Source organism: Triplophysa rosa, unplaced genomic scaffold (assembly GCF_024868665.1).
Source record: "Triplophysa rosa unplaced genomic scaffold, Trosa_1v2 scaffold101_ERROPOS1711261, whole genome shotgun sequence".
In the NCBI taxonomy this organism is placed as follows: domain Eukaryota; kingdom Metazoa; phylum Chordata; class Actinopteri; order Cypriniformes; family Nemacheilidae; genus Triplophysa; species Triplophysa rosa.
The window spans coordinates 15,001-28,112 of record NW_026633982.1 but is presented as its reverse complement, the minus strand read 5'-3'; the positions used below and the strand labels follow the sequence as shown (position 1 = coordinate 28,112).

The following is a 13,112-nucleotide window of genomic DNA, read 5'->3' as shown; positions in this document are numbered from 1 at the left end:
CCTGTCTCACCCTGAGAATCATGACATATGGACTGTCCCCACGGGGATAGTCAACCAAAGCCTGTGTGTGTGCGTGTGCGTGTGTGTGCGTGTGTGTGCGTGTGCGTGTGTGTGTGTGTGTGTGTGTGTGTGTGTGTGTGTGTGTGTGATGTGTCTTCTGCAATCAATGCAACAGATTTTACCTCCAAACATACTGATGCTGATGAGGATGATTTGGTGATGGAGAAGATTATTATGATGGTTATGAATATGACAATCATGATGATGTAACTTCCTGTAGGTTGACATCTAAACAGAGCAGATAATAGTGAAACACACAAACACACAGATTATGTCTCATCATATTAATTCATGAGTGTCAAAATAAAGGTGAATTCAAGACATAATACACCCAAAATAAATCATTGACAGTGCAGGAGGGAAGATTTATAGTTAATCAAGTTCTTGACACAGATTCTTTGGCTTCAAATGACTTGAAATATAGCACACAAAACATAAGATGACTTTTACAATACTGGAGCTCAACAGCCCCATTCACTATTATCGTATAAAGAATACCCGTATAAAACAAACATGTGGGGAATATACTGGAAAATATATACAGCCGCGGAAAAAATTAAGAGACCATTTCAAAGACCATTTTCAGTTTTTCTGAATTTACTATTTATAGATGTGTTTAGGTAAAATTATGATTTTTGTTTCATTCTGTAAACTGCTAACAACATTTCTCCCATATTTCAATTTTATTGAATTTATTTAGCAGAAAATGAAAACTGTAGAAAAGATGCTCTGTATTTTTCCAGACCTCAAATATTGCAAAAACAAGTTCCGATTCACTTTTAAACAATACAACATGTTTACATGTAATGTATTTAGGAAAATTATTATTTTTTATGCGATAACCTTGGTTTTTATCACAGTTTTCATGTGTCTTGTCATGCTGTCGGTCTTTCACATTGCTGTTGGATGACTTTATGTCACTCCTGAGGTTTGATTTTGTTGAAATTCAACAGACACTGGACTGGAATGGCCACAATACATCTAGAAATTATGATTAAATGAACATTTGGAATGGTCTCTTTTTTTTTCACGGCTGTGTAATGCAATATATTAAATGATACATGTTTATATATTGAAATCAAGTGCTTATATTTTCCAATATATGAAAGTGGCAGTTCCTTGTGTTATTCAATATACTACTACATTGTAATATATTAAAAATGTATTATTCTATATATATCATATAGAATAATAATATATATATAATATACTGTATGTTAAATGATTGAATGTATTGAAAGTTAATATATATTATATTATCTTTTAAAAATAAAAGAAAGTGATGTACTAGACAGACAGACAGACACACACGATCACAACATTCCAAACCGTCTACAGTCCATCAAAACTTACACAGTTATGCATGTAATGTAATTTCAATTACATTACATTTACATTTCAACACATGAAATATTCAGCAGCTCTAAAAAACTCAAATGTAATGGGATATACAGAGCCAATAATAAAGCAAAAGACGCAATAGCAAAATCAGCATATAAATTTAATTGACTTTTTTCTAAATCTCTACTAACAATTTAATCAAAATAATTTCCAAAGCACAAGTAAAATCTCATTTTTTCGTTTTTTCATTCATCCACTAACCTGCCGACCAGTAGAAACTCTCCGACAAGGTTTTGACGCCTCATGGCCATGAGGATGTTACGTACGGTCATGCCCTCGCAGAAACAGGCCACCACACGAGCTTTGGGCAGATATTTACGCAGTTTCATCAGCAGACGATCAAAGTTTTGCTCGCCGGCGTTACTCCAGATTTTATCCGAGTGAGCAATACAAATCCCTTCTTTCGCTGACATCTCCTTGAACGCCTCCATCCCGCTCTCCCCATAGTTACCTAGGAAACCAGAGAGAATAGAGTTATGGCATGCCATGATTTACTAAAAGAAATCAAGTGTACAAAGAGATTGACTCTCTCTCACACATACATTAACTCGTACACATAAATGAAGCAGAGAAAGTGTTCACTGTGTGTGTGAACTTTGAGATTCCTATGAATAGGTTTTATCAGGTTGGGATGTGATGGCACTGGTTGTCATGGCGATGTGTAAAGTCTTGTAATTAGTCTCGCAGTGAGAGTAGCAGACGTGAACAGATGGCACACGCACGTGCACGCACACACACACACTGTTTACATACACACACGATCACAGTCTGTTCATAAATGGGCCTTCAGTTCCTCTCAAATGATCATTCACAGAGATTCAAACAACTCACAATTGAAACACTGTGAAAGTAATAAACTCTGTTTGTTCACATCTCATAAAGTAATTTCAGAACATGATAGAGCTCAATGTTGCAATAAAGTATCCATAACCGAAACAGCACAATACACCATAAGTGTGGAAAATTATGTAACTTTATATATATACAGTATATACTGCATAATATTAAATTTAACAGCACCACAGAACACAAAAAAATGTAAATCCTGTCATGATTTACACACCCTCTTGTCATCGCAAATCTGTATGACTTTCTTTCTTAAGCAGAACACATAAGAAGATATGTTGAAGAATGTTGTTAACTGGCACCCATTCACTTGCATTGGTTTTGTGTTCATACAATAGATGTGAATGGGTGCTGCTGCTGTTTGGTTACCAACTTCAAAATATCTTCATAAAAGTCATAAAAGTTTAAAATGACAAGAGCGTGAGAAATTGATGACAGACTTTTCAATTTTGGGTGAACTATCGCTTTAACTGTAGTGTAACCAAGGACTAACATGATTGTACATAGTGCAGGATTTGTCAACTATGTGCTAAATTATTATTTATTCATTTCATTTTACTTTTCTTTAATAAAATGGAATGGTTAATATTGACTGTGAAACTTTTCTTAAGATGCTAAAAAGGATTATAAAGGGATATGTTGTTCATGGATAAATATTTATAAATATATAAATATATTTATAAACAGGAATATAGAAAAATATTCCAGCAGACAAACAAACATTCCATCTTGTCCTTCAGTGTGTGTGTGTGTGTGTGTGTGTGTGTGTGTGTGTGTGTGTGTGTGTGTGTGTGTGTGTGTGCGCGTGTGTGCGCGTGTGTGTCTGTGTGTTCATGTTTGTATATCCCGGTGGGGACCTAAACCTGAATACACACCAACACATGGGGACTCGTACCAAAATTGAGGTCCCCAGGGGCAAAAAAGCTAATAAATTGTACAGAACAATATTTTTTACAAATCTAAAAATGCAAAATGTGTTCTATGATCTTTAGGTTTAGGGATAGGGTTAGGGATAGGGGATAGAATATACACTTTGTACAGTATAAAAACATTACGCCTATGGACTGTCCCCACGGGGATAGTCAACCAAAGCCTGTGTGCGTGTGCGTGTGTGTGTGTGTGTGTGTGCGTGCGCGTGCGCGTGTGCGTGCGTGCGTGCGTGCGTGTGTGTGTGTGTTGACATCGATGTGTCGGGGATTGTGTGTGTTTGTGTGTCTGTAATTGGTCAGACACACTGAAGCTGAACAGAGATGCTATCAGAACTGCCTGGATATCTCTCTCTCTCTCTCTCTCTCTCTCTCTCTCTCTCTCTGGCTGTGGTTCAGCAGTCTGCCTTTAATTCTTGTGACAGGTGAACGAATGTGTAAGTCTTCGTATTGTCCTCTTGCATTAAAGCAAAAGTTCACTCAAAAATGACATTTCACTTGACATTTATTCACCCTCATGTCATTCTAAACCCGTACATCACTTTAAACAGAATGTTTGATACTGACAGACTCAGTCACCATTCACTTTCATTGCATCTTTCTACATAGTAAAAGGGAATGGTGACTGAGGCATTAACTCACATTCTCAGTGAGTAAACAGTTAAAAGTGTTAATTGTGGGTGAACTCTTGCTTTAAGATTCTTCCCTTTACAGCACATGTTGAGTTAATACAGTACAGATGTCATGGCTCTGCTTCATTTAGTCATGTTTTTCTTGGTCCTGTAGCAGAGTCATGACAAAGCCTTTGGTTATGTGTGGAGAGAAACATATTATTGTCCTTTTGACAATAATATACGTTCTCTCCAGTGTCTCGTCTCTGTTCCCGCCATCTCGTTTCCTCGTTAACTTTCCCTGAGTGTTTTATTACCCACACCTGCCCCGTGTCGTTTGTCTTCCCTATATATACCCTCTTGTTTCTTTGTCCTGTGCTCGTGTATTACGTTGTGTTTGTGCTCATGTTCCTGTGTTACTCTGGTTCCTGTTCTGTGCCTTGTCCTTTATTCGTGAGTTGTGTTTTTAGTCTTAGTCACCCTGCCGTGTTGGTTTTTTGTAAGACGTTGTGTCCTGCCTTGTTTTGTTAGTTTGTTTTTGCCCCCCGTGGGAAGTGTTTTGTTTCAGTTTTTTATCTCAGTTTCGTTTTCCCCATTGTGGGTGTTTTTGTTTTGTGTTTTGTGTAAAAATAAATATTATCTGTTAACCCCTTCACTGCTGCCTGCGCTTGGGTTCTTCTTCTGCCAATCCGTGACAACAGATGTGAAAAACAGTCATGAAAGACTTATGAAGCAAGAAATCATGTAAATGTATATTTGGGGAGTGTTAAGCTAAAGGATCAGGTTGTCATTACATTTACTCCGAAGAATTTTAACTAAATCAAGTGGAATATCCGACGACGTCAAACGATAACAAAAATCCCCCGCCACGCCACATCATCTTAAAAAATGTCCCGTGGTCATAACATCTGAAATGTATCTCTCAAACAGCTATTTCATCTGTCATCTTTATGCTTCCGTTCATTTCTGTGATTTACCCACGTATGAAATCACTATACTGCAAACATGTGATGATTCCAGCGCTGAACGCAACACTGATATCACAACCACGAGCAGATGGCACATACTGTACATGTCTGTTTCCACAGGAAACGCACACACATACACGAACACACATCCTGTTTATCACACACACGCTGACAATCGCATGTGCAAATGAAGATGAGGACGGGTTTAATCTTGTTTGAATCAAAACTATAATGATGGTGATGTCATCTGTGCATGTGATTCATAACTATAAAAGCAAGGTTCTCTGGCATCTTAAGTATTCTGTTGTTACTCCCCAAATTTGTCACTAAAATCTGGAAACCTGAAAACAAAACTTATCTCAGCAAACTGAGTCTCAGGACTTGGTAAAGACAGCCAGTTTTACGTTTTATTTTCGGAGAAAGCGCATGGCTTTTATTTGAACAATATGAATCAGGCAGTCTATGCAGACTTCATATGAGGTCAACAAGAAAGAGTGATAAATGTTAGCGATGTTGTTCATGTAAACAGATGTTGCACGTTGGTGTGATGTAACATGTATTTCAGGAAACTGCAACCAGCAAGAGTTGATCCTCACATTACAAAATCCTCCCTCTCTCTCTCTCTCTCTCTCGCTCTCTCGCTCTCTTTTCTATTTGCATATGTGTCAGTGTCAAACCTGTTTTCAAACCAGGCTGTTTTCCTGTCTGAGAGAGAGAGACAGAGAATGACAAGCAGATGGTGAAGAAGGAACATTTAAAGGTACAGTCCACACAAAAATGAAAATGTAAGGTGAGGGTGAGTAAATGACAACATGTTCATTTGTGGAACAAAGGGTTTCTTAAATGTAATAATAACACTGTAATAATCAAAATAGCTGAATACGATGATACACTCATATAGAAAGCCATCACAAACACCCCCGTGTGCATTCTCCGCTCTTGAATTAAAGGCATGATTATTTAACAGTGGTGAATAGCTTTTCTTTCATCAGCAGCGCAGACGAGTCACTCTCTTTCCACTTTGATGAATTTCCGCTCAATTTTCTTACAAAAGTGACCCTGTTCATTTCACCTGACCAGAGAACAGCAGTTAAAGACCATAAAGAGACGGGGGGGGAAAAGAGGGCGAGACAGACCAGGCACATTTCCAGTACATTTTGAATGCTCTACAGCTCAGATCAATGTTGCCGGGGACGGCAGTATTTTCACTAAACCAAAGAGATTTTGCAATATTCTAATAAAATCCACCTAGGAGTCAGAGCGCAAAAACCCAAACAATGAGCGACCTAAACCATTCACCATTTTATCTGTGTATGTGTGTTATGACTATGATGATTTAGAGACATTATGGTTAATCACAGTGAAAAATACAAGGAGTGAAGACATTTCCTTACGTGTGTGTGTGTGGAATGAAGAAAAATCACAACTATTAGGCCATTCATATAAACAAACTGTAAACCAAATAACTCCATTGTCAGGATTTTTCTTTCTACTCTGACTTCTGCACCAGTTACACTCTTCACGATGCCACACAAGAACCCTTTTTGTCTAAATGGTTCCATAAAGAACCTTCAAGATCCAAAGAGCCTTTCTGTTTTACCAAAGGTTCTTTGTGGCGAAAAACGTTCTTCGGATTATAAAAAGGTGAAAGAGATACAGTAGTTCTTTGTGGAACCAAAAATGGTTCTTCCGTGGCAATGTGTGAACAACCTTTAAGCACCTTTATTTTTAATTAAGAGTGTACTCTTCAAACCCGCTTTATTGCGAGTCTGTAAATATAGTTGTCTCTTGAATGAAAATTGCTTACAGTATGTTTTTCACTTCCTAAAAAATATGTCCATGCACATAATATTTCCACTTTACTTTGATTCGTAATGTACAACAGCCCTGCACAAATTTTATATAGTTTTTAAACAAAGGATAAACAAACAGTTTTATATACACACAAATTTTCACCATGTCACTAAAGGCTTCACAAAACAACATCACTATTAACTATAAATCACAGCAACATATTGTTTAAAATCACAAAGAACAAAAATAACACAAAGCTTGAATTACACTCTTAAAAATAAAGGTGCTTAAAAGGTTCTTCCCAGCGATGCCATAAGAACCATTTTTGGTTCCACAAAGAACCATTCTGTCAAAGGTTCTTTAAAGAACCATCTTTTTCTTACTTTTTTATAATCTAAAGAACCTTTTTTGCCACAAACAACCTTTTGTGAAACAGAAATGTGGTTTATGGAACCAAAAGGTTCTTCTATGGCATCAAATAACTTTTTGAAGCACCTTTTTTTAAGAGTGTGTTGGGTGTAGTGATTCAAAATCTGGCCAGCTAACCCTACGGTATAAACCTGGTAAGGACTGATCCAACACTGTGTCCTCGATCACTGAACATCACATTACCCCACAGATATTGAACCTTAAATTACTTGTAATTTGCTTGGGATGAAAACATTTTACAGATGAAAACTCAAGGCATAAACATTTTTTGGGTAAACAAAACAACGTGTTCTCTAATTTCCTAATGCGGTGTATTTTGCATTGTAACATGTTTTACTTTTATGGTCTCTTGATACTCTAAAGATCTTATCTTCCTGCTTTTGTCTCACTTGGGTTTTTTTCCAGATGATGTATTCAGATCAGCTCAGAGCCCGGGCATGTAAAAACCCATTTTTTTCTAAATGTTTGTTCAGAACGATTTTCTGTCCTATTAAGTGGCTGAGTAACTAGTTGAGACCACGGCTGCCTGCTGCAAATGTGCTGATGCTAACTGCCAGGTGTGAAGACTCAACTGCATCCATAACAGTATTTAAACACAGGCGAGACGTTTCAATGTAATGTACATAACTGCAGGTGAAGCTTTACGACAGGACCTGAAGGTTCTTGTATCAGTTCTATCGTACTTTTCTCATCGGCAGGGAAAGCAAAGACGTTATTGCTATAAATGACACGCAGAAGAATATCATTATAAGAATAGATAAAGTGCATTTAAAATCGACATAAAATCAAATTTCCATCCAGCTTTTACTGCGCACAATTCATCAGTGCATTTTATTCCAAAGCAAAAACACTTGTCTTCATAATCGTTCATCTAAACGTAATATCTCTCAAAGGTCTGTCTCTGAAATGATTTTCTTTTTTTTGCCAAAACCTTCGGCAGGTAGCAGGCAACTACAATGTTTTCTTCACACGGTGCCTGAAACTCTTGATTCTTTCCAAAAGATGAGGCACGAACTGAGAAGTTTCTCAGTTATTATGGTTGCAATCCCCTGTGTAAATGCCACTTCGGGTCACATTTAATCTCATACAGAATGTGTTTGGACTGTTCAGATCCAGAAGCCCTGAAAACATTCATAGTGACCCAGCACCCTTTATCACCAACCTCAAAAGAGCCAGCGAGAGAAATGACACAAGGCCTAAATGAGTTTGCAGGGGAAAGGATGGGTCTCGACCCCAGTGGGGTAAAGTCACCGCGTGGCAGGAGAGATCAGAAGACATGTTTCTGTACATGTCACAGTGCATTAGTCGTGTTAGTATGACAGTTAACAGCCTACAGTAGATGAGAGTGTGAGATGCTGTGTTCAGAAACACTCTCACGTCCCCAGAGGCCTGGACTTCATCACTGATTCCTTTTGCTCAGAAAACACAACTCATCTGGAAAAATAACTCTGAAAAGGTTCATGTTGCTTTTTGAGGGATATTAACAGCAAGCTGACTTTTTAAAATATGTCCCTTGTGTTATTTTCTATATGTACTATTTTTCCTATACCTTTCACAATCCAGTCACATCACATCTCAGTGGATAAGATAAAGCCCTATATTATTTCCAGCTGACTATAAAACAGGTTTGTGTATCACCACAGACTGCAACAAAACACAGCAGCATTTACATCAGAAAGGATTTTCCTGCTATATTTAAATGAATAAACCCTGTGCCAGCAGAAACTAAACTACAGATTCATTTTTACACATGCACACACACAACACATTTTTTAAGTTGAGTTTCGCTTTAATTTATACTGTTTCTTTATGAAGTCTTACATGCTGAATACGAAAATTACATACGCTTTTTTACCATCCACGGTACTCACAAAAAACTAAAAAATATTTTCACAAATTTATACATTTTGGTATTATTACTCGTAGGCATCATTCTGAGCTCAAAACAACAGTTTAACATAACAGTTACTAAAAATGAGTCGTCCAAACTTCAGAAGTGTACAGTTGATCATTTGGTAACACTTTATTTGACAGGGTGTTCATAAGACTGACATGACACCTTCATAATCATGACATGACAAATGTCATGAATATGAAGGAGATTTTATGCATGTTTATGACAACTGTCATTAAGTGTCATTCGCTCATTTATGTAATTTTTAATGCAGAGATGACATTGTTTGAGATGTCTTTGTTATGACAACTTGACATAAAGCAATACATCATAATCTGTCAGTGTCTTTGTCAGGACAACTTGACATTACCAAGACAACATAACCTGTCATAAACATGACATAGCAGAATAATAATGAAACTTAAGAAACTACGTAGCTTTATGGGTTAACATTACATAAAACTGTCATGTGGCTGGTTTTCACATTGGCTGTCATGAGGCCATTATATTCACATTTACATTTATGCATTTGGCAGACGCTTTTATCCAAAGCGAGTGCTTTGCATTATACTATACATTTGTATCAGAGTACGTGCAATCCCTGGGATCGAACCCATGAAAAAACACAATGGCAGTCAAAAGTGCCCCAGAACTGTTTGCTGCCCTACATTCTTCAAAATGTCTTCTTTTGTGTTCAACAGAACACAAGTATTTTTTTTAATGGGGGGCAATATCTGTTTGGGTATAAGCATTCTTCCAAATATCTTTCTCTGTGTTCATCAGAACAAAGACATTTATACAGATTTGGAACAATTCGAAGGTGAGTTAGGTGGTTGCCCTGCAGGCTTATTACAAAAACTCCAACTGGTCCAAAACGCGGCAGCTCGAGTTCTTACCCGTACAAAAAAGTATGAACATATTAGCCCGGTTCTGTCAACCTTGCACTGGTTACCTATAAAGCATCGCGTTAACTTTAAAATCTTGCTTATTACCTATAAAGCCCTACATGGTTTAGCTCCTCAGTACTTGAATGAACTCCTTTTGTATTACAGTCCTTCACGTGCATTACGCTCTCAGGCGTCCTGTCAGTTGGTAATACCTAGAATTTCAAAATCAAGTGCAGGTGGTAGATCCTTTTCCTATCTAGCGCCTAAACTTTGGAATAGTCTTCCCTGCACTGTCCGGGAGGCAGACACACTCTGTCAGTTTAAATCTAGACTAAAGACGCATCTTTTTAATCTTGCATACACTACTCTTCCATAATATAAATCTTCAGAGGGTTTAGGCTGCATTAGTTAGATCAACCGGAACCAAAAACACAACTGATGTACTTGTTGCATCAAAGAGTACAGAACAGTACTCTACTCTCAGCCAGTCTTGTCTCATTGTTCCAAGGTTACCACAGCGAGCAGGATGCAGTTCATGGCCTGACCTGATGGTAGAGCGGAGAATGGGAAGTGGGGACCTGACAAGAGCTGAGATGATAGAGCTGGATAAAGAAGGACGCGGTCTCTTGACATGTCTTCACCACAAAATTTCAAATGCTATTAGATTATTAATGATAATCTTAAACTATAATTTATTTTATTATTAAGTTTATTTATTTTATTTAGCCTTGTTGTGCAAGTTCTCTGGAGCTTGTGCAGAGGCAGCAGCTTTTGCCAGAGGGGAACTGGAATCCCCTGGTTGGGCCTGGGTTCTCCTGAGGTTTTTTTTCTCGATTAGAGTTTTGGGTTCCTCGCCACCGTTTGCATACTGTTTTTGCACTATCTGCCTGACCGGGGGGGCTGCTTTAGAATCTTAAAGTTTTACTTAATTAATATTGCATATAGGAATTTATTATCTGTTATATTTGACCTGTGCTTCTCTCTCCTTTATCCTAAATGTGTGCTCTCACTGAGCGTGTGTGTGTGTGCATACTTGTCTGTGTACGTACGTGTGTGTGTGTGTGTGTGTGTGTGTGTGTGTCTGTGTGTGTGTGTGTTGGTGCGTGTGCGTGTTGTGTGTGTGGAGTGTTTTGTGTGTGGGTGTGTCTGTCTTCTGTGTTTTCAACCTTTTCTTGTTTTTGCAGGTACAACTTTAATTATTTTGCTTATAGTCAATATGTCTCATGTACAGCTGCTTTGTAACAATGAAAATTGTAAAAGCGCTATATAAATAAAGTTGAGTTGAGTTGAGTTGAGTTGAGTGAGTAAATGATGACAGAATTTTTATTTTTGGGTGAACTATGCAAGACCGTGTTAACAGTTAAGATTTTTAATGACAGGTTCAATTTGTACCACTAGTTGAGGTCAAGAAAAACATTAATGTCACTTTTATAAAACTATTTGACAGACTATTAACACTTTATGACATTTTAATGACATGTTTAATTGAAAAAAAAGTGAAAATTATTAGTAGTTCAGTGGTTAGAGCAAGGCGCTAGCACCGCCAAGGTCATGGGTTCGATTCCAGGGATTGCACATACTCTGATACACATGTATAGTATAATGCAATTTAAGTCGCTTTGGATAAAGCATCTGCCAAATGCAGATGACAGCCAATGTCAAAACCAACCACATGACACTTTTATGTAATGTTAACCCATAAAGCTACGTAGTTTCTTAAATTTGATTATTATTCTGCTATGTCATGTTTATGACAGGTTATGTTGTCTTGGTAATGTCAAGTTGTCCTGACAAAGACACTGACAGATTATGATGTATTGCCTTATGTCAAGTTGTCACAACAAAGACATTTCAAACAATGTCATCTTTGCATTAAAAATTACATAAATGAGCGAATGACACTTAATGACAATTGTCATAAACATGCATAAAATCTCCTTCATATTCATGACATTTGTCATGTCATGATTATGAAGGTGTCATGTCAGTCTTATGAACACCCCGTCAAATAAAGTGTTACCGATCGTTTTTGTCTTTTATGACTAATACTGTCCTCGCGAACCAAGTTCCAGACGTAGTCACCCATCACTTGACAGTGAAAATTGCAAAATAATTTTTGAAACATTTGAATTTTTTTGCAGTTTTTGATTATTTGCAATATACCGATATATCGTCGTTATAAATGATACAAGCTCAACTGACTTGAGCTAAATAAAACATTGATGCTACATGAAAATAAATATTACCGCAACAATTAGCACCGCAGAATTGTACAAGAACTATAGAAAGGTCTGGTGAAACAAAAGTTTGTTACACTGTGTAATGATATAAAGGTATTAGAATTAGGTCTAATCTTCGTTATGCATTGTAGCAACGTTCAATGTAGGGAAGGAAGGAGGCGGGAACCGGCGAACATTTAACAAACTTTAATGAAAAATAAACAAACAATAATCCAAGAATAAAAGACCGGCAGCCACCTCACGGTCGACTGCCGGCCACACAAACATAAATAAAACTTAACATTTCCGGGCCCGGTCCTCTCTCGTCGGCAGTCCCGTCGCTCGTCCTCTTATGCTCCCTAGCTCCCCGTGAGGCATGCGGGACCGGTGCGCGTACAGCTGATACTCATTATCACTCATGCCACCGGCCCCGCCTTCCTGCTCCGCGGCTCTCGTCCCGCCTTCCTCGCTACATGCATATACTGTATGTGTCACAAACTCACCAGTCTCTCCCCAAACTACATTTCCCAGAAGCACCTCTCCGGACACCTGTACCCATTTACCCATTGTGTATATATAGCTCTCAGTTTGGTTTGTTCTTTGTCAAGTCTTGTTTATGCTTCACCTCTCCGTGGACATAACTGGGTTTTGACTCATATCTTCCTCTAAGTTAAGTGTTTTGATTTTTAGCTCAAGTTTTTTGTATTTGATTTATTTTTGTCTTGCTTTTGTTGTACTTTGGATTTTTGCTTGGTTTTTCATTAAAACTCCATCATTGGGTTTCAAACCTTCACAATCAGTTTTCTCTGTTCTTCAATCCTGACAGTATGTCAGTTCTAGGGGTGTAACAATATATCGAAGTATCGCATAGCAATACAAAAACATTCAAATATGTATCGTAGAGCTACAGTATTAAGATGTGTATCGTAAAGCCAGGGCAATATATTTTCTAAATGAAATATATTTTTTATATTTTGATGTTAAATTTCTGTTTAATTTTTCTGTGACAGATCTATTCATTTTTTATTCGTTTACATAAAGATGGTTTAAGTAAACATTTAATGTTTTTAATTCTTT

General features: G+C 37.5%; 1 protein-coding gene across 1 annotated transcript in view; it reads right to left on the bottom strand.

Annotated features, from left to right (window-relative positions):
* The window catches only part of LOC130549339 (metabotropic glutamate receptor 5-like), a 69,819-nt gene that overhangs the window by 51,231 nt on the left and 5,476 nt on the right, over positions 1 to 13,112 (bottom strand). Inside the window, exon 2 of the mRNA XM_057326529.1 lies at positions 1,663 to 1,912. Within this exon, the coding sequence (XP_057182512.1) occupies positions 1,663 to 1,912 (250 nt within the window). The remainder of the gene's footprint in view (positions 1 to 1,662; positions 1,913 to 13,112) is intronic.